Source organism: Hyperoodon ampullatus, assembly GCF_949752795.1.
Source record: "Hyperoodon ampullatus genome assembly, chromosome: 16".
In the NCBI taxonomy this organism is placed as follows: Eukaryota; Metazoa; Chordata; class Mammalia; order Artiodactyla; family Ziphiidae; genus Hyperoodon; species Hyperoodon ampullatus.
Window position 1 is genome coordinate 77,938,367 of NC_136929.1, and position 21,915 is coordinate 77,960,281.

The following is a 21,915-nucleotide window of genomic DNA, read 5'->3' on the forward strand; positions in this document are numbered from 1 at the left end:
TTTATTTATTTATTTATTTATTTATTTTTTGCTGTATGCTGGCCTCTCCCGTTGCGGAGCACAGGCTCCGGACGTGCAGGCTCAGCGGCCATGGCTCATGGGCCCAGCCGCTCCGCGGCATGTGGGATCTTCCTGGACCAGGGCACGAACCCGTGTCCCCCACATCAGCAGGCGGACTCTCAGCCACTGCGCCACCAGGGAAGCCCACAAATCTCTTATGAATGAAATCAAAGATGAACTAAATAAATGGAGAGATAGTCCATGTTCGTGAATAGGAAGACTCAATACTGTCAAGATGTCAGTTCTCCCTAACTTGATCCATAGATTCAATGGCATCCCAATCAAAATCCTAGCAAGTTATTTTGTCAATATGGACAAACCGATTCTTAAGTTTACGTGGAGAGGGAAAAGATTCAGAATAGTCAACACAATACTGAAGAAGAAAGTTGGAGGACTGATGCTACCTGACTACCAGACTTACCATAAAGTTACAGTAATCAAGACAGTGTGGCACTGGCAAAAGAAAAAGAGATCCATGGAATAGCATAGAGTCCAGAAATAGACCCTCATGGGTATAGATCAACTGATCTTTGACAATGGAGCAAAGGTAATACAATGGAGCAAAGATTGTCTTTTCAACAAATGGTGCTGGAATGACTGGACATCCGTATGTAAAACACTGTATCTAGATACAAACCTTACATCCTTCAGAAAGTTAACTCAAAATGGACCACAGACCTAAATGTAAAATGTAGAACTATAAAATTCCTAGAAGAAAAACTGGAGAAAGTTTAGATGGCTTTTGCTTTGCTCATGACTTCTTAGATACGCCAAAGGCACAATCCGTGAAAGAAAGAATTGATAAGCTGAACTTCGTTAAAATTAAAAGCTTCTGCTCTGTGAAAGACAATGTCACAAGAATAAAAAGACAAGCCATAGGTTGGGGGAAAATATTTGCCAAAGACACATCTGATAAAGGACTGTTATCTAAAATACACAAAGAACTCTTACAGTTCAACAATAAGAAAAACACCTGGTTAAGAAATGGGCCAGGGATTCCCTGGTGGCGCAGTGGTTGAGAGTCTGCCTGCCGATGCAGGGGACACAGGTTTGAGCCCTGGTCTGGGAAGATCCCACATGCCGCGGAGCAACTAAGCCCGTGCGCCACAACTGCTGATCCTGCGTGCTACAACTATTGAAGCCCACGCACCTAGAGCCCGTGCTCTGCAACAAGAGAAGCCACTGCAACAAGAAGCCCGTGCACCGCAAGAAAGAGTAGCCCCTGCTCACTGCAACTAGAGAAAGCCCACACGCAGCAACGAAGACCCAACGCAGTCAAAAATAAATAAATAAAGTAAAAAAAAAATCTGTATGCAGGTTTTTGTGTGGATTTAATTTTTCCATCCTCTGGGTAAATACTAGCAGCGAGATTGCTGGATCATATGGTAAGGGTTTGGTTTTCGAGAAACAGCCAAAGTGTCTTCCTAAGTGGCTGCACCATTTTGTGTTCCCACCAGCAATGAGTGAGAGTTCCTTTTGCTCCATATCCTCCAGCCTTTGGTGTTGTCAGTGTTCCAGATTTTGGCCATTCTAGCAGGGGTACAGTGGTATATCATTTTTATTTGAGTTTGCATTTCCCTGATAACATACAACATGGAGCATCTTTTCATATGCTCATTTGCCATCTAAATCTTTGCTGAAGTGTCTATTAAGGTCGTTGGCCCATTTCTTTTTTTCTTTTTCTTTTTTTTTTTTTTTTGTGGTACCTCTCACTGTTGTGGCCTCTCCTGCTGCAGAGCACAGGCTCTGGACGCGCAGGCTGTACACCACCAAGAGTGACCCTAATGTAAACTCTTGACTGTGGGCGACAGAGTCTGTACACCACCAAGAGTGACCCTAATGTAAACTCTTGACTGGGCGATGATGACATGTCAGTGTAGGGTCAATAAGTGTAACAAATATCCCACGTGGTGGGGGTGTTGATAGTGGGGAGACTGCAGGTGTAGGGCAGGGCGCGCATGGGAAATCTCTATACCTTCCTCTTAATTTTGCAGCGAACTGAAAACAGCTCCAAAAACTAAAGTCTTTTAAAAAAAGATGATATTAATAGCATATACCTTAAAAGGTTGTTGTGATGATTAATGAGTGTGTGTAAAGCAATTAGAATAATTCCCAGTACATTTTGGTTTGTAACCACTGCGAGTGGGGTGTTACTGGCATCTACCGGGTAGAAGCCAGTGATGCTGCTAAACATCTCCTCACGATAAATGATTATTCAGTCCAAAATATCGTGTTGAGATTTAAAAAACCTGCTCCAATGCTTCTGAGGCACCCTGGTGTGGATGGTCTGACCTAGGGAATGAGTGTAGCAGAAGAGGAGAGGAGGACCTGGACCTGTGGTTCTCAAGTGAAGATTCCCAGGAAAGACAGAGAGAGTAAGGAGTGGCCAGTGGCTGTGAGAATATCGGGGAATATCGTAGTGCAGAAGGTAGAATAGTGTTTCAGAAAGGTAGGAGGGAAGCGATCAATAATAGTACTTGTATTTATGATGCCAGATTATTTTCCAAAGACTATACTTTAATTCATTTAATAGGCACAATAACTCTGTAAAGAAGGTATTCTTCCCACGTTACACATGAAAAAGCTCAGGCCCAGATCTACAACATCAAATGCTGCTGGAAGATCTGTGATATGACTGCTGCATCTGGTCAAAGTGGAAGCTGTCGCCCATGGTGACAAGAGAGGTTTCAGAGCGATGGAATGTGGGATAGACATCTGATCAGTGTGGCTGAAGAAATCAAGGATGAGCAAATCGAGACAGAAAACAGACAACTCTTGTTTCCTTTCTTTCTTTCTTGACTAAAGAAATAGTAGCTAAAGGACAACATGCGGTGTAGAGAAGGTTTTTCCCTTTTCTTTCCTTTTTTCTTTTTTTCCAAGATGCAAGTTTTATCAACACTTTCTTTTGCTGATGGAAATAGTTCCGTACAGATCAAGTAACTAATCACTTGGATGGGGATTAGGTAACTGTAGAAGCAAAGCACTTGAAACCTGCCATCCAGTGGTTTGGCCTAAGAGGGGATTTTTGACCATTCATTCATTGTAACAGGAGGGAAGGCAGCGCATATGGCTACATATGGAATTAGGTTGGTTGATTTGGTGCTGATGGAAAGAGCCAATTTTATTTGCTGTGCCTTTTTTTTCGGTGAGATTAATAAATTCGACAATATCAGCTGTGAGTGAGGTGGGGAGGATCTCAGTTCCCCAACCAGGGATTGAACCCGGGGCCACGGCAATGAAAGCGTGGAGTCCTAAGCACTGGTCGGCCAGGGAAGTCCCAAGATGTACTTTTATCTTTCCAAAAATTTCTCTGTGTCTCTACTTAGTCAACCCTCCCTACCTCCCAGCTCCTGGCAACCACCGATCTGTGTTCTGTAGCTAGTTTTCCAGAATGTCATATATTCGGTAGGTAGCCTTTGAGTCACATTATTGCGTCTATCAGGAGTTTAGTCCTTTTTACTGCTAATATATTCTATTATATGAATGTACCACTGTTAGTTGTTGCAGTTGTTCAGTCAGAGACGAAAATGAGTCCAACACATGAGATGAATGCGTTAAAGCACAGTGGTAGAGGGCTGTTGCTCGCTCAGGCAAAACAGCAAAGCCCTCAGTCCACTATGACATATTTATTTAAGCTTTATCTTACATCTATTATACTTTTTGTAATTAAAAGCATATTTTAAGAGCTAGATGTACTTTACTTATAGCTTTATCTAATACAAAGAGTTCTATTTAGCGCGGGCTGTGCCTTCCTTGAACATCTAATCAATGCACCTCCTTATTTCCTTATGGTCCCGATTATACCGAGGACATGCGTGGGTCAGTGCCCAGAACAATCAGTACTGCTTGCAGTCCTGAAACATTCGCACGCACCCAGCTTGTTAGGTGAGCCGATTCTTGGGTTATGTCTCTTCCCATGTCCTCAGTTACCCTTCTACATTAGTCTATCCACCAGTTGGACATTTGGGTTGTTTCCAGTTTTCGTTGATTACAGATAAAGCCCTATGAACATTTTCATACAGGTTTTTGTGTGAACACAAGTTTTCATTTCAGTTGGATGAATAGGAGAGGGATTGCTGTTCTAAAGTAAGCATTTGTTTAAGTTCACGAGAAACTGAACGGTTTTGTAAAGTGACTGTGAATTCATTTCTTTTTAATACCCAATGAAGACCTACCACGTGCCAGGAGCGGTACTGGGCAGAACTGAGTAGTTTGGCCGACTCAGGTTATGGCTTGAAGATCTTAAAATATTTGCCATCTGGCGCTTTGCAGAAAACGTTTTATGACCCTGTCCTAGGGTGTGGTCCATAGGTGTTGACGGAGTCCTTCTCTGAGGTGAATAATCAACATCACAATTATTTTATAGAATTGGATTTTTCATTGGAAGTATAATAAAAGCTTGCTCTTGAAAAGGGCAGAAATGTGTTTTTACTTGTTTCAATTACTGGGAAATACCTCGTTATTTAATGCTATGTATAAAATCTGCAAGTTTTCACTTTCTGCTGTCATTGAAAATTGAGCTGGGCATCTAAGAGAATGTGGACATTTCCCGAATCACTGCGTTTTCACACACTGCTGCAACTTCCAACATCACTGTTACCTACGGGGCTAGGGATCTTCCTTCCTCTCAGCCCTGGGAAGGCTGCGAACAGGGACGCGTGCATAGCGGTGCGCATGCGCGCGCCACCAGGCGTGGGCGCAGCAGTACGCAGGCGCGTTGGCCCCGGCGCGGCTTCGGCGGAGGGGCGGGGCTTGTGCGGCGTCTCTCCCTCCCACCGCGGTTGTGGCGGCGCCATCTTGGGCGAGCGGCCGGGGCGTGAGTGCGGGCGGCGGGCTGGCGGCGTCCCCGAGGGTGTCCTTCCCGACCCCGGTTCCGTGCGCGGACATCGACACGCAGGTCGAGCTCTAGGCCGGGTCCGGGGGGGCACGCGCTGAGATGATGCTGAGAGGAAACCTGAAGCAAGTGCGCATCGAGAAGAACCCGGCGCGCCTTCGCGCTCTAGAGTCGGCGGCCGGCGAGGGCGAGCCGGCGGCCATGGCGCTCGCCCTTCCTGGCGAGCCGCCCGCGCCCGCCGTGCCCGCCGAGGACCGGCCGGCCGAGGAGGGCGGCTTCACCATCGACATCAAGAGCTTCCTCAAGCCGGGCGAGAAGACATACACGCAGCGCTGCCGCCTCTTCGTGGGGAACCTGCCCACGGACATCACCGAGGACGACTTCAAGCGGCTGTTCGAGCGCTACGGCGAGCCCAGCGAGGTGTTCATCAACCGCGACCGCGGCTTCGGCTTCATCCGCCTGGTGAGGGGCAGCCGGGGGCGGGGCGCGGGGCCGCGGGGGCCGAGAGGTCGTCTCCCCCCTCCTCTCCCTCCCGCTCCCCTCCCCTCCCTCCCCCCTCCTCTCCCTCTCCCCTCCCCTCCCTTCCTCTCGTCTCCCCTCTCCTCCCCTCGTCTCCCCTCCCTTCCTCTTCTCAGCGCGTGCCTCGTGTGAGGGTGCTTCCCACGAGGACTTACTGCTATTTTATGTCTCGCTTATACATTGTGATACTAGAATAGCACATATTTTACCTCTTTTCAGTCTAAACCTTAATAGGTTTTCCGACATCATGCATAAACTGTGCCTCTCTAATTATCTTTAAAAGAAATTTGAGCAGTGAGAGTTTACACTTACAGGACAAAAGAGCTACTTTATTAGGTTTTTCTGTGTGCTTTGTGCTCACAGTGTCACATACAGCATTAATGTAATTCGTGTTTAGATGGATTTTTTTCCCCCAACAGAATATCTTTCTTAGAGGGAGGCCGTTTTATATAAATAAGTGGGTTTTGTGTCTTTTGTCTTTCTAGTTTGATCCTCGAATTTTATGTTCATTGCAGTTTCCCAAAGCTTTCTTTTGGGAACTTAAACTTTCAAAATCGAGTTCTCTCCGTGAGTAGACAAACGCAAAATTTTAATACGTAGAGAAAACTGATTATAATGCAGTGACACTAGTATTAGGGAGAACATTTGAAGATCTGAATGGCTTCAAGAGGAGGGTTAGACATTTTCTTAAAATTCAAGTTTAATAATTGGCATTTTGAACATGAAATTATGCTTAATTATCCTTTGGACATTAGAGAAACAGCCTTTCACTTGCTAAAATTATTTTTAACGTAAATCCAAAACTTATCTTAAAGGAAGTTAGGCTTTTAGGCTTCTACAATAACGTATTATAGGCAACTTTTAGTAAACTTTCCAGAAGGGTGTTATTTAACATTTTAACAATCTTTGGCCTCTGGCACCATCTTGTTCTGTTTTGAAGTTGACATTCTGGAGGAAGAATGGTAAGGCTGAATTTCCCTCTTTTGGAAGCCTTATACTTAAGCCAATAAACATTTCTTTTTTGATGTGGAAAAATCTTTTTCCTTCCTAATTTTAAAGCTACTAAAAATTCTTCCTCCCTCAATGTGTCTGCACTGTCCAATAGAATAGCCACTGGCCGAATGTGAGTGTTCAGAACTTGCAGTGTGGCTATTGCGGCTGAGGAGTTGACTTTTAAATTTTATTTATTCTTTCTTTCTTTCTTTATTTTTGTAATTTATTTATTTTTTTCTGTTTCCCCATGTTTATTTTTTTTCCACACACACTGTATTTTTATTCTTAATTTAAATAGCCACATGTGGTTTGTGGCTACTATATTGGAAAATACAGGTCCTCGCTTTCCTTTTCTTTAAAATAATTATCTATGGGATTATGAAATGCGGAGGTGAGAAGGGCTGCTGTTGTCTGCCCCTTTGAGATATGCTCCTAGACTCCATCACCCTAAATTTTTGTGTAGGAATGTTAAAAATTTGTCAGTTGGAAATTAGAATTTAGTTTATGAGATTTACTTCATGGATAATTTTACTGTCTAATCTGAACTCTGTGTTTAACAGGTAGATTTAAGAGCTTTAAATATTTCTGAGTTATTATGTATTTTTTTCTACTTAGAAAAATCATAGTGCATACCTGATCTGAATATAAGTAATCGTATGGTGGCCGTAGTGTGTACTGGTGGTGTAGTGGCTCTAAAATAGTGGTATAATTTGATCTGATTTGTGTTTTTAGGAATTCTTTTTACTTGTTCAGTAGTTAATATTTAATTTATTTCTAGTTAATTGTAGTTTTCCAGTTAATTAATGAGGTGAGGCAACATTTTTGAGATGGTGTAGGGTCAGCATTCCTTGTATGTAATGGTGGGGAAAAGAATTTAAGTGGCAGCTACTCGTGAGGTTCTAACCCATATTGTGAGTCCATGGTACGTGAGCGATGGGAAACACTGTGTGTATTTTGGACACATTTTGTGGAATTTTAGACCCAGACGCTGCTTTTTAGGTTTTGGATGGTTACTGACAATTTAGATTGGATAAATTAACTGGAAAGTTGTAGTTCGTTTTAAAGCAAGCTTACTGTAGTTAAAACTGTCATTAGTTTGACTGGAACTTGGTTTCTGCTTTTATTTTCCCCTACTTTTAGCTTTAGTAAACCAGATTTCTGGAGCAGTGATTCACAAAAGTGTGGTTGGTCCCCGTCCAGTAATTTCAGATCTCTTCCTAGTGTAAGCAGAAGTCCACTTAAATTATTTTCCCTGCCATTCATGCTAGCAATGCTGACCCTAAACCATCTCAAAAATTGTTAACTGGGAATTTGTTAGAAAAGCAAATTCTACGGCCCCACCCTTGATCTACTGAATCAGAAAATTTGGGGTTGGGGCCCAGCAATTTTGGGATTTAACCCCACCCTTCCATGTGATTCTGATACCTGTTAAAGTTTGAGAACCATTGTTCTAATTAAAGAATTGAAATCAACTGAATTTACTTTTAGTCAGTCACTGGGGACTAAACCCCCTCCTCTAGTGCTTTTTTATGTTTAATTATGAAATGATATGTTCTTCTTATAGATCGTTCAAATATTAGAGGAGACGTAGCAGAGAATGTAATGGGCCTGCCCAGCATATAGTTTGAAGTCATCTTTTATTTCAGGGACATTCTGTTTTCTTTTTTTTCAGGGACATTCTCTTAATTACAATTCTAACATTAGCAGATCTTCCCTACCTTAGTACATTTACTAAAGATGGTCACTGTTAAACATTGTGTAATTTTTCCATAAAAATCAAATTGTACCATACACATTGTATTGTGCTTTTGAGTTTTTCATTTAATATAAACGTCTTCAACATCTTTTCATGGCACTAGATTCTTTTTAATGACAACATTGTATTTCACAGTATGAATGTACTGCAACTTTACTGAATGACTATAAGGATTTTTTCATTTTGCGTCAGTGTATTTCCTTATACTTATTAACTTATTAGTACTTTTGCGGTGGGGAATTTTCACCATTAGTAAACAATGGGAGAAAAGATCATGTGCTTTGGAAAGAGCTGTTGGAAAGTGAAAGTGGAGCCAGTGGAAATCATTAGACCCTAGTTGAAGCAGTCTCTGTCTTGGGGTAGTCACTTCAGTTTCTTTTTGCTTGTTTTTTGTATTCCTTTCAGTTAAGAACCTGTAGTTTACGTTTTGTGAAGAGTGATGCAGAGATACCAGCTGGAAGGCTGTATTTATGGTGTATTGATGGAGGTTGTGAATTTTGTATAGTTTGAAATCAGCATTTGTGTGTGATCTTGGACAAGTTACTTGAACCTTTATAAACCTGTTTCCCTATATGCGAAGTGAGGATAGTAACAAAACCCACTTCATTAGATTGTTGGTAAGGATAATGAAAGATAGTGCACACACGTGTGTGTATATGTATATATATGGGGGGAGGAATGAATGGCTGGCATGTAATAACCACTTAATAAAAGTTATGTCATTATCGGGAGCTATGAAGTAAAGAAATCTTGGTTCATTTCAAATACATAATTTTAATTGACTTTACAGTTACTTTGGTACACATTTAGAGCAGTGGTTCTCAAATGGAGTGGTTTTGCTTCCCAGGGGACATTTGGCAATGTCTGGAGACATTTTTGGTGGTCAGACTGGGAGGTGGTTCTACTAGCATAAACATCCTACAATGCATGGGACAGCCCTCCACGGTAAGGATTATCTTGCCCCTAATGTCACTAGTGCTGAGGTTGGGGAACCCTGATGTAGAACCATTTAAAACCATAAAAAGTATAAACTTTGAAGATGGACTGTGGCATTGAAAATTCCTGACAGCATAAACATTTTATTTGGCCAGAAAGTATTAAAAATTGAATTTGTTGCCAACAGTAAAAAAGTACTTGATTTAACATAAAAATGGAGATTTCTTGCTCATCCTGAAAAAAAGAAGATATGTGACATTGTCACTATGTCTGACTGAATCTGAACAGGAGATGCCCTCGGAAACACTTGACAGTTTTACAAAGTCCTCACCAGGCTCTGTCTATTCCCCTGCCCGCAAACATGCTATTATGAATAATTTCAGAGTATAGAAATGAACATTCATACACTCAACATCTAGATTCTACAATTAAATTTTGCTGTATTTTTTTTTTTTTTTTTTTTTTTTTTTTTTTTTTTTTTTTGCGGTTCGCGGGCCTCTCACTGCCGTGGCCTTTCCCGCTGCGGAGCACCGGACGCGCAGGCTCAGCGGCCATGGCCCACGGGCCCAGCCGCTCCGCGGCATGTGGGATCCTCCCAGACCGGGGCACGAACCCGCGTCCCCCGCATCGGCAGGCGGACTCTCAACCACTGCGCCACCAGGGAAGCCCTGCTGTATTTTTTTTCACATATCTGTATCTCTTATCTCCATCCGTCCATCAGTCAATGACTCTTAAACACTTCAGCATGCTTATCATTAACTAGAGTCCAATATTGTTTTTTAAGGTATTTGAAATCTACATATAATGAAATGCACAAATTTTAAGTGTATGGTTTCATGATTTTAGATCAAGATGTTATCATCACCCCATGAAATTTCCTCACGTTTCTTCCCATTCCCAGTGATATGTGTGACAGCATTTTAATTCAAGACTCTATTCCTAAAATCTGCCTCTCAGAGTTGCTGGATTACATGACATCTTAGCTGCAAAGGACATATCCCTTGTTAGATATTCATGAAATGTTTGCTGGTACTACTACTACTGTTACTAAGTTAAGAGTAATACACAAAATGGCCATTTTGAATATCTATAAAAAGGTTAGGTTCATTTGTCTTTGTAAAATTAGTTCTGTAGGTAGATTTTTGCTTAAGTGCTGTAATTTAAAGCTGTTGTGGACATTTTAGGGATTGAATAAAAAGCTATTGCGACCTTATTCATAAGAAAGTACATTTGTACTTTTCTCACAAATGCGTATAAAGCCTCTTTCAGTTTTTGCTGGGAAGTTTTCACAGCACAGAAAGAACATACTTGTAGTAAGTTTACCAGTTTGTTGTTTTAGATGCCTATGTTTTATACCAACTTCGAATTCTTCAAGAAGGAAGTTCTCTTAACTTGTAGTTTCAGCAATGAATGTATTTTCTAGTTTATAATAAGTGTATGTGCACTTTTCTGTATAATGGAGAGAACTCTTTTTTTGGGAGAGAACTCTCCACAGCCCATGAATGTGTGTTTGCTTCTCTCACTGTAATGGTGAGAAATGTGTGGCCCATGAAAGTATTTCAGAAGAGGTGATTAATAACACCTGATAGTAGTTTTCTTACAGATAATATAAAAGAGAAATGGAAATAAAAATGGAAAGGGATTTGTCTGGCATTGGAGAGGTGGTACGCTTTATTAAGATACAAATATCAGAAACATGGAGTGTATAGAGAATTAATATATTTTCAGTAGTAGTTTCTAGTAACTGGTAATCGGTCTCAAAAAGTAATTATGTGTTTCTTTTAATACATGTAGGAGATTGATAAAAGATATTATTTTGAATATTTAATAGTTGGCAATTTGTTTATGAGTAGATCATCTTTAAGTGATGACTTTTTACACGACATTGAGGTTGGAGCTTTCTACTTAAAATGTTTAAAATTAATTATCTTTAAAATATTAATAAAATGCATGTGATACCATCATGGAACGACGCAAAAACAAAATGACCTCATCAGTCATTTTCTAAAGCTGCCCAGCTCTCTTCCCTAGAAACAAACCACTATTTAAAATTTTTTGTTACTGTAATTTTTAAAAGGTGATTTTTTTCTTCCTATAAAGGAGTCCAGAACACTGGCTGAAATTGCAAAAGCAGAGCTGGATGGCACCATTTTGAAGAGCAGACCTCTCCGAATTCGTTTTGCTACACATGGAGCAGCCTTAACTGTCAAGAACCTCTCTCCGGTTGTCTCCAATGAGCTTCTAGAGCAAGCATTTTCCCAGTTTGGTCCAGTAGAGAAAGCTGTGGTTGTCGTGGATGACCGTGGTAGAGCTACGGGAAAAGGCTTTGTGGAATTCGCAGCAAAACCTCCTGCACGAAAGGCTCTGGAGAGATGTGGTGATGGGGCATTCTTGCTAACAACGTGAGTTTAAATGCCTTGTCATTCTTCTGTACAGTTACACGTGGGCTTCTCTCTGTTCTCATTTCTTTCTTTGTAGTGCATTCTGTATGTTGTCTTGGCATGTGGTAAGTAGGTGTTGAGTAAATACTCAGTGAATACAAATAGGGTATATTTATGTACCGTCAGGAGTCATACTTTATTCAGACTTCAGTGTACTGATCCATTCTACATGAATCTCAGGAATGTTTTGTATTACAATTTTTGTTCAACTTACTGAACGTCTGTTGTGTGCAAAGCACATTTAGTGAATGAATGACATTTTAATCAACTTTGAAGTATAATTTACATATGTTAAAATGCACCCAATTTTGCATGTAGAGCTCAATGAGTTTTTAAAAATGTATGTATGTAGTCATGTAACCTACTACCACAGTCAGGATATAGAACATTTCCAGCATTCAACAAAAGTTCCTTTGTGTCCTTTTGCAGTTACTCCCCACCTCTTATCCCTGCCTAGACCATCTTATCCCTGCCTAGACCGCTCTTGATCTTTCTGTTATTATAAATTAGTTTTGTCTTTTCTTGTATTTCATAGAAATGAAATTATATAGTGTGTATTCTTTCATGTCTGATTTCTTTTGCTTAGCATGTTTATGAGATTTCATCCATATCATTGTATCAGTATTTTGTTCCTTCTTATGACTGAGGTACAACTTTGTCCGGTGACCTGTGGGTGGATGTTCAAGTTGCTTCCAACTACTGGCCATTGTGAATAAAGCTGTTATGAACATTTGTGTACAAAGCTTCTTGTGAACATTATGCTTTCATGTGGCTTGGGTAATACTTAGGAGGAAATGACCATATGTTCAGCTTTATAGGAAACTGCCAAACTGTTTTCCAAAATGTTTGTACCATTTTACATTCCCACCAGCAATGAATGAGAGTTCTAGTTGATCATGTCCTTACCAGCACTTCGTATTTTCAGCCTTTTAGATACTCTAGTGAGTGTAGTGGTGTCTCATTGTGGTTTAAATTTTATTTTCCTAATCACCAATGATGAGCATCTTTTCATGTGCTTTTTGGCTATTTTTATGTGTTTTTTGAAATGTCTGTTGACATTTTTTGCCTGTTTTTTAATTGACTTGTTTGTCTTACATTATTAACAAATCTGGGTACAGGTCTGTATTAAGACTATTTCTCCCAGTCTGTGGTTTGCTTTTTAATTTTTTTAAATAGTGTTTTTCAAAGGCAGAAGTTTTTATATTTTGTGAAGTCCAGTTTATCAATGTATTTTCTTTCATGCTTTGTTCTTTTTGAATCCTTGTATGATTCTTTGCCTTTCCTCAGGTAGCAAAGCTTTCTCATGTTTTCTTGAGAAATTTTATAGCTTTTTATTTAAACCTGTGATTCGTATTGAGTATGATGGGAGGTAACGGTTTATTTATATAACATAGGTATTTGGGTGTTCTGGCACCATTAATTGAAAAGATTATGATTTCCCCTTTGTTACCTTTTACCTTTATCAAAAAACTGGGGAAAAAATCTGTACTCTTTTTTTCTGTTTAATTGATCAGTATGTCTATTACACCAGTACTGTACTTTCTTAATTGCCTTACCCTAAGCTTTGAAGTCAGATAGTATCATCCAACTTTATTCTTTTTGCGAAATTGTTCTGGTTATTATAATTTCTTTGTATGTCCTTACTGGTTTTAAAAATCAGCTTGTCAATTAAAAGGAATTCTGCTGGGCCTTTTTTTTTTTTTAAACATCTTTATTGGAGTATAATTGCTTTACAGTGGTGTGTTAGTTTCTGTTTATAATCTGCTGGGCTTTTGATTGGAACTGCTTTGAGTTTACAGATCATTCTGGGGAACATTAACATCTTCTATCAACCTTTTCCAATCCACGAATGTGATGTATCTCTCCATTTACTTAAAAATATTTTAAAGTAATTATGATGGTCATTAAACCTGTTGCCATATTAACATGTCTTTCCTTTCAGTTTGCCCACAAGAAAGCTCTGGATATGCATTCTTACTTAGTCTTCAGATGTACAAATTCCTTAGTTGATTACTGAATTGATTTCTTTTATCTGATACTGTGCTCACCTCTGGCACTTGTGCTGTGGATTGGGATCATTCAAATATTTTAGGGTTTGGGGAATTGGATACAAAGACAATGTAAAAATTGTTTCCTGGCCCCAAGGAGCTTCGTTTGGTGATTTGTAAAGCATTTTTCAGTTTGTTTTTGACAGTTAAGCATTTGTGCTAAAGCTGTTTTATAGCAGATGTAGCATGAATTACAGCTCTGCCAACTTGTTCTCTCAGAGACTTGGGTCTTGTTCCCTTTGCTTAGAGATGCTCTCTCTCCAGATCACTAGGGGCCTTGCTCTTGCATTTTATTCACATTTTGCTAAGATGTTATCTCCTCAGGGAAGCTGACTGTTTTATCTTAAAATAGCTTGATGCTTTACTCTCCAATTTATTTTTCTTCATAGCACTTAGTGTTAACTTGCATGTCTTTCTCTGCGGTAGAATATAAGCTCCACTAGGGCAGGGACTTTGTTTGGCTTAACACTATAATCCTAACATTTGTATTCTAATATTTCTTGGCCACATAGTAAGCTTGTAATAGTTATTTAAAGCGTGAAGGAAGGCAAGGACTAAAGCAGTAGGCAAGGTGTGTGGTTAGTATGTTTTTTCCACTGCAGGCTTTGATTAGTTGCTGTTTTTTAAAGTCATAGCCAGGCATTGGTAAATATTTAACTAATTCTTACGGGTAGCTTTTAGAATAATATATAACAATTTTGAGGGAATGGGCAAGGTGTTGAACTTTTTATGTGTCTTGTTTCATGGATTTCCAGAACAACACTGGTTATTATTTGTTCCATTTTTCAGGTGAGAAAATTGGCCCAGAGATGTTCAGTAATTTGCTTAAGATTGCACAACAAATAAATGGTGGAGTTTAGTCTGATGCCAAATCCCTTGCTTCTTTTTTTTTTTTTAAGTAAATTTATTTATTTATGGCTGCATTGGGTCTTCGTTGCGGCGCACGGGCGTTCTTTAGTTGCGGCGAGCGGGGGCTACTCTTCATTGTGGTGCGTGGGCTTCTCTTTGCTGTGGCTTCTCTTCTTGTGGAGCAGAGGCTCTAGGCGCGTGGGCTCAGTAGTTGTGGCTCAGGGCTCAGCAGTTGTGGCACAGGGCTCAGTAGTTGTGGCACAGGGCTCAGTAGTTGTGGCTCACAGGCCTAGTTGCTCTGCGGCCTGTGGGATCTTATCTTCTGGACCATGGATCAAACCCCACGTTCCCTGCGTCGGCAGGCAGGTTCGTAACCACTGTGCCACCAGGGAAGTCTCTCCCTTGCTTCTTATACTGTGCTGCAGGTGGAGTGGTTTCTTTTTTCTGTAGACTCTCCTTGCTCAGGTCCTTTGTTGTTAAACATTCTCATGGAGCTCAGGATGCTCTTCTTTCTGCTGTTTGAATAGCTGGTCTCAGCTGAAGTGTCGCTTTATGGAGAGGATTTTCTGGACTGCGTTATCTAAAGTGGCGCCTCTGTTATTCTTTCTGACAGCATCGTTTTTTCTTCTTTGGTCTTAAAATGGTTCTTTTGTTTACTCATTTTTTTGGAAGGGGTGGGTCTCCTAGAAGACTTTCAGGGATTGTTTATCATTGTATCCCTAGCCCCAACTGCAGTCTTGGTACCTGTTAGGTAATCAAATATTTACTGATGGACTGTCTGTATCTCAGATATCTGAGGTAATACAAGTGATTTATAGGAGTGGTATCACAGGGATTTAGTTTCTAAATGTAGACATCTTGTGTTATCAAAATTTCTCTTGAAAATACCTTTAAATTGTCATAAAATGTTGTATACTACACATGCGTTTAGGCAAATGACCTTGTACACAGTATATATAATGATTACTACACAGTATGCAAAAGTATGTGTAAATTATATATCTGTGCTGTTTTGAAATTACAAAAGAGGCAGAAAAATAGAAAAAAGGGGAAATTAAAAAGCTTCTCCTACGATAATAAAGGTATGTCCACATCTTTAAACATTAGAATCGCACCTAGAGCAGCAGAGGTGCTCATGCCTGGAGCTCACAGGAATTGAGGAGGCATAATGATAGGTGCTCACTTTTCAATTTTTTTCCCTTTCCCTTTTTTTTTTGTTTGTTTTTTTAAAGATCATTGCAGGTTGACTTCAATGAAGATATAGTGGTCTGTTCTTACTATTTTCCAACTGATACCCTAAAGATGATGTTGGAGTTGCTTCCTTAGAAGGAGGAAAAAGTATCTGTTTTAATTTCAGTTTAGAGAAAGATATTTTCCCTTTAAAACAATCCTTTAATGTTAATATAAATGTTATCTACACTCACTGATTGTTAGCATTTTGTCATAGTTTTTTCACTATATGTACAAATTTGTTTTTTCTTTGCTAATTCATTTAAGAGTCAGCAATGGATAACATACTTGATCTCTGAACAGTACTTGGCATGTATCTTCTATGAATAAAGCCACAATATAATTGTCACAATATAATGTGTTTTATAACTTGTTTTTTGCAATCAAAGATCACACATTGAATTTATTTACGTCTATTATTTCCTTTTATCTGTTTGAGCTCCCCAAATGACAAAAATGTCATTTTTTATGTCATTTTGTGTTATGACATTGGCATTATTTTTTTTAATTTTGTTTATTTATTTTTGGCTGCGTTGGGTCTTCGTTGCTGCCCGTGGGCTTTCTCTAGTTGCGGCGAGTGGGGACTACTGTTCGTTGTGGTGCGCAGGCTTCTCATTGTGGTGGCTTCTTTTGTTGTGGAGCACAGGTTCTAGGCATGTGGACTTCAGTAGTTGTGGTGCGCGGGCTCAGTAGTTGTGGCGTGCGGGCTCAGTAGTTGTGGCATGCGGGCTCAGTAATTGTGGCTCACAGGCTCAGTAGTTGGGATGCAAGGGCCTAGTTGCTCTGTGGCACGTGGGATCTTCCCAGACCAGAGCTGGAACCCGTGTCCCCTGCATTGGTAGGTGGATTCTTAACCACTGTGCCACTGGGGAAGCCCCAGTACATTTTCCTCTTGAGGTCTCTTCTGATTTTTCTCTAGGGTGGTGGTGGCCTTGTGGTGTTGAAGTGGAGGGTGCAGGTTTCAGTCATTGCTGGCCTCGGTTCAGGTGTAGTTCTTACCTGGCTCTGTTACTCTTTTTTTTTTTTTTTTTTTTTTTGGCGGTACGCGGGCCTCTCACTGTTGTGGCCTCTCCCGTTGCAGAGCACAGGCTCCGGATGCGCAGGCTCAGCGGCCATGGCTCACGGGCCCAGCCGCTCTGCAGCATGTGGGATCTTCCCGGACCGGGGCACGAACCCGTGTCGCCTGCATCGGCAGGGGGACTCTCAACCACTGCGCCACCAGGGAAGCCCCTCTATTACTCTTCGAATGATTGTGGCCCTGCCACGGCTTCCAGTGGTTAACTGGTCCATATAGTGCATCTTCTTCATTTTGTCCCTGGGCCCCTTTGGGTCCTCTTAGAATACTAGATCCTCCTATGGGCTGGGTGGGTTCAGGAATTCTTGGCTGCTTTCTCACACCTCACTGGGTTATGTGTACTCTTGGAGGCTGTGTTTACGTATTCTTTCTTATGTTTCTGTTTTTACATGTTGGACACGAGGTCTCACCCTGGAGAATGAGGCCTGTGAGTCCCTTTTCTTTCGGGTTCCCACGCATTTTATCTGAGGTTTCTAATCTTGCTGTCTTCATCACCCCAAGGTATTCCACATCTGCTTCTAATTCATTTTCACTCTAAAATGTCTTCATTAGCCCAGGAATAACTTTATAAATAACCGTTTTATATCTTTCCTTTCCCTACAGTGGAGGATTTAGTCTCTTAATCTCTGGACCTTTATTTATTTGTAAAGGGAAGCATTCTGAACCCCGAAAGCCCCCTCACCTCTCTAGCTCCTCTGTTAACACCTCAAAAATTAACCGTGACTTTTTTCTCTCTGAAGCATCTCTGTTCAGAAAACAGTATAAATAGATTTTAGTCTGTTTGCATGGTGAGAGGCTGATAGCAAGGAAAGTTTTAATATCAGTATATTAAAATATCAGTATATCATCTAGTCCAGTTACTCCTCTTTCTTGTCTTTCCTCAGTGAGCTTTCTCTTCCTTTGGAAAACAGTACAGGAGGGTTTCCAGGTCAGATCTGTCATCATCCACTCTTCTTGTCCCCCCACCCCATTTCCTCCTTGAATGTGTTGCTTCTGGCCTCCCCCTTCCCTTTTTCTTGGCTGATAATCTTTTAGGTCTCACTTTGGGTTTTAGAAAGACTTCTTTACAAGACCGGTTGGACAGAGAGGGAGGCTGGCAGGTGGGCAGTGGTGGGAATTTGAGGCGATGGGATGGGGGGATGAGGACGACACACACAGGATGAGAGTCGGGGACTCGCTCTTCTGCATCGTGCTCACGCAGGTTTGTGGTTGGTGTATTTTTCTGTCACCTTGAATAGACTCCATGCTCTAAAAATAAGCACTCATTTTTGACTTGGACATTCACCTGTGTCTGTGCAACCAATGTTTTTGACTGATTTGAGACATTTTTCTCAAGAAAGAAATTTTCCAAGTATGTATCTTGGAGTTACAATAAAAGATTTCTAGGAGGACGTTAATTCTTGATACTGTATTAATTCTTATTAATGCTTTTTATCTGTCCAGGACCCCTCGTCCAGTCATTGTGGAGCCTATGGAGCAGTTTGATGATGAAGATGGCTTGCCAGAGAAGCTAATGCAGAAAACTCAGCAGTATCATAAGTAAGATTTTACTAATAAAGATAATTTAGATATGTGCTCTCAAGGATATTTGTTACTTCACATTTGTAATCGAGTATTGTTGGATTATAAGGTGTGCTGTTTAGTCATACAGTCTGGTTACTAGAGTGGGCTGGTCTACATGGAATGCTAGTTTTCTTGTATATATTGGTAAAATGTTAACTTGACTTCGAAGTCTCAACTTTTACAACTGGGGCATGGATGGGGTAGGTAAGAGGATACTGTCAGTAGTATTTATGCCAGAGAAGCAGTGAATTTTTTAAAAAATATTTATTATTTATTTGGTTGCACCGGCTCTTAGTTGTGGCAGGTGGGCTCCTTAGTTGCGGCTCATGGGCTCTTTTAGTTGCGGCTCGGCAGCTCCTTAGTTCCAGCATGTGGGATCCTTAGTTGTTTCAGGTGGGCTCCTTAGTTGCGGTTCGCCGGCTCCTTAGTTGCGGTTCGCCAGCTCCTTAGTTATGTCACGTGGGCTCCTTAGTTGTGGCATGTGAACTCTTAGTTGTGGCATGCATGTGGGATCTAGTTCCCTGACCAGGGATCGAACCCGGGCCCCCTGCATTGGGAGCACGGAGTCTTATCCACTGCACCATCGGGGAAGCCCCAACAGAGAATTTTAGATATGAAAATTTCTGTATTTAGTATGCTTCAGGTGTATTATGAATTAAGAGTTAGGAGACTTTTTGAAATATTTACTTATTTATTTATTTTTGGCTGCTTGGGTCTTAGTAGCTGCACATGGGGTCTCGTTGCGGTGTGCGGGCTTCCTTATAGTTGTGCATGGGCTCCAGAGTGTGTGGGCTCTGTAGTTGCGGCACGCAGGCTCTCTAGTTGTGGCACGTGGGCTTCTTGCCCCGCGGCATGTAGTATCCTAGTTCCCCGACCAGGGATCGAACCAGCGTCCCCTGCACTGCAAGGTGGAGTCTTAACCACTGGACCACCAGGGAAGTGCCATGAGTTAGGAGACGTTTTGGCAGGGGTGGAGTGGAGAAGGTTCTAGTTAAATAACTTGGCAAAGAGTTAAGAATTTTTCTTAAAGATGAAAAAGAAAAGTAGCCTGTTTTCAAAATGTTATATATTATTCTTTTCCAATTACTTTTCACTCAGTGTGATTCAGATATTTTTGCATAAGTTGCCTGTATGAATATGTTGTATTGTTCTTAACCAGTCACTCATTTATTATAGTAAATAAAACTGTAATGCACTTCCTTGGCGGTCCAGTGGTTAAGACTCCGTGCTTCCAAAGCAGGAGGTGTGGGTTTGATCATCTCTGGTTGGGGAACTAAGATCCCACATGCTGCATGGAGTGGCCAAAAAGAAAAAAAACAAAAAACCTGTAATATATGCATGTGTGAGTTCAACAAATATTGGAATGCCTTTGTGCCAGGCACTGTTCTTGATGCTGCCAGTGCATCTTAGAACTGTTTCTGCCCTCACACTGCTTACGTTTCTAGTGGCGGGGCTATACAGTAATTAATGAGCCAAAGATTATAAGACATATTAAGTAGTGAGAAATACCATTTAAAACCAAGAAAGTGAGGTATGATGGCTTAGATCAAAGGGTATGCATATTTAACTGTGATTAATACTGCCAGATGGTTCTCCCCAAATACTATACCAATTTATACTTAAGGGTGTATGTATAAAAGTAGTTTTGTTTGTCCTGACAGAAGATGGATGTTATGATTTTAAGATTTGAGAGTGTAGGCTCAAAATGACATTTTATGCATGTTTTAATTAGCATTCTTTGATTTTAGTGCAGATGGATGTTTTTCCTTGTAGTTGATTTAAATGACAAATATGGGTGCCTATTATTTTTTTTTTTAATAAATTTAGTTACTTATCTTTGGCTGCGTTGGTTCTTTGTTGCTGCACGTGGGCTTTCTCTAGTTGTAGCGAGTGGGGGCTGCTCTGTGGGGGCTGCTCTTTGTTGCAGTGTGCAGGCTTCCATGGCGGTGGCTTCTCTTGTTGCAGAGCACGGGCTCTAGGCGCGCGGGCTTCACTAGTTGTGGCTTGCAGGCTCTAGAGCGCAGGCTCAGTAGCTGTGGCGCATGGACCCAGTTGCTCCACGACACGTGGGGTCTTCCTGGACCAGGGCTCGATCCCATGTTCCCTGCGTTGGCAGGAGGATTCTTCACCACTGCGCCACCAGGGAAGTCTCACAGCTGTTTCTTGTCACTACGTTTTCCCTCTGTGACAACCTCTCCCTTTATCTCCCAACTTTGTCCCATCCACCATCTTCCCCTCCCCACCCCAAAATAAAAGTTAAAATTTGTGATTGCAAGCCATCTGTACTTTTATTGATGGGTGAGAATTATGTTTTTATCAGTACTTTTGAATAACTGAAGAATTTCTTTGACTGTCAGGTACATTCACAGGTCTTAAATTTTTTCGGTCATTTATTCATTCATTCAAAGAAATAAATACTAAATGTGTACAATGTGCTAGATATGTGCTAGGTACTTACAGTGGTTAACAAATTTCATGTACTCAATGAGTTTATAGTCTAGCAAGGCAAATAGGTATTAAGCCGATTGTAGTAAATTAGGCCTATAGTGTTTGGCCTAGCCAGTGAACCTGGTACATAACAGTTAACTGTATCTGCTTGTATTACTACCCCTAAAAGTTATACTTTTAGAGAGAAAAATCTGACTTCATCTAATTAACTTAAGGGACATTTGGGTCATATGTTGCAGACTGCCTTATATAAAATTGTTGAGTGGGGGCCTCCCTGGTGGCGCAGTGGTTGAGAGTCCGCCTGCCGATGCAGGGGATACGGGTTCGTGCCCCGGTCCGGGAGGATCCCATATGCCGCGGAGCGGCTGGGCCCGTGAGCCATGGCCGCTGGGCCTGCGCATCCGGAGCCTGTGCTCCGCAACGGGAGAGGCCACAGCGGTGAGAGGCCCGCGTACCGCAAAAAAAAAAAAAAAAAAAAAATTGTTGAGTGAAAACCAGGAAGGCCTTATTGGAAGTGTTAATTAGGGGAATGCAGATTGTAGCATCAGATTGCCTAGGTTTGAAACCTGGTGCCCTTACTAATTAGTTGGGCATCTTTGGGCAGTTTCTCAAACTTAGGCTTGTTACAACCTGCTTGACAATGTTGCCGTGATATATTTCATGGAGGGTACTTGTCAACAGTGCCATGAACATTGTAATAGCTCAGTGAATGGTAGTGTTTGTTGTTCTTACATGTCATTTTACCTTTGAAACATAACATTTCTGTGTGTCTTTCCTTGTAAACTTAGGGAAAGAGAACAACCGCCGCGTTTTGCTCAGCCTGGGACGTTTGAATTTGAGTATGCATCTCGCTGGAAGGCTCTGGATGAAATGGAGAAGCAGCAGCGTGAGCAGGTTGATAGAAACATTCGAGAAGCCAAAGAGAAACTGGAGGCGGAAATGGAAGCGGCCCGGCACGAGCACCAGCTGATGCTCATGCGGCAAGGTAAGACGCGTTTCTGTGTAGGTGTCCCCGTTGACACCTATTACTAAGTCGCTAGTTAGGGGTTTAGAGACAGTAGAAACTGAAAATGCTAGAAAGAAACATTTCACTTTTCTGAGAGAACTTCCTTAGGAAAAAAAACTTATTAAAAATAAGTTACCTTCATAAGTAGTATTGTTGG

At 41.1% G+C, this 21,915-nt stretch overlaps 1 protein-coding gene across 4 annotated transcripts in view; it reads left to right on the forward strand.

The window, feature by feature from the left end:
• Positions 1-4,996: 4,996 nt before the first annotated feature.
• The window catches only part of PSPC1 (paraspeckle component 1), a gene marked incomplete at its 5' end in the record, with an annotated part of 86,627 nt that continues 69,708 nt past the window's right edge, over positions 4,997-21,915 (forward strand). For all 4 annotated transcript variants that reach the window (XR_013811313.1, XM_079721609.1, XM_079721608.1 and 1 more), the window contains 4 exons: positions 4,997-5,356; positions 11,199-11,500; positions 18,185-18,280; positions 21,541-21,737. Coding sequence is in view for 3 of the 4 variants with exons in the window: in XM_079721609.1 (XP_079577735.1) it covers positions 4,997-5,356; positions 11,199-11,500; positions 18,185-18,280; positions 21,541-21,737 (955 nt within the window). The remainder of the gene's footprint in view (positions 5,357-11,198; positions 11,501-18,184; positions 18,281-21,540; positions 21,738-21,915) is intronic.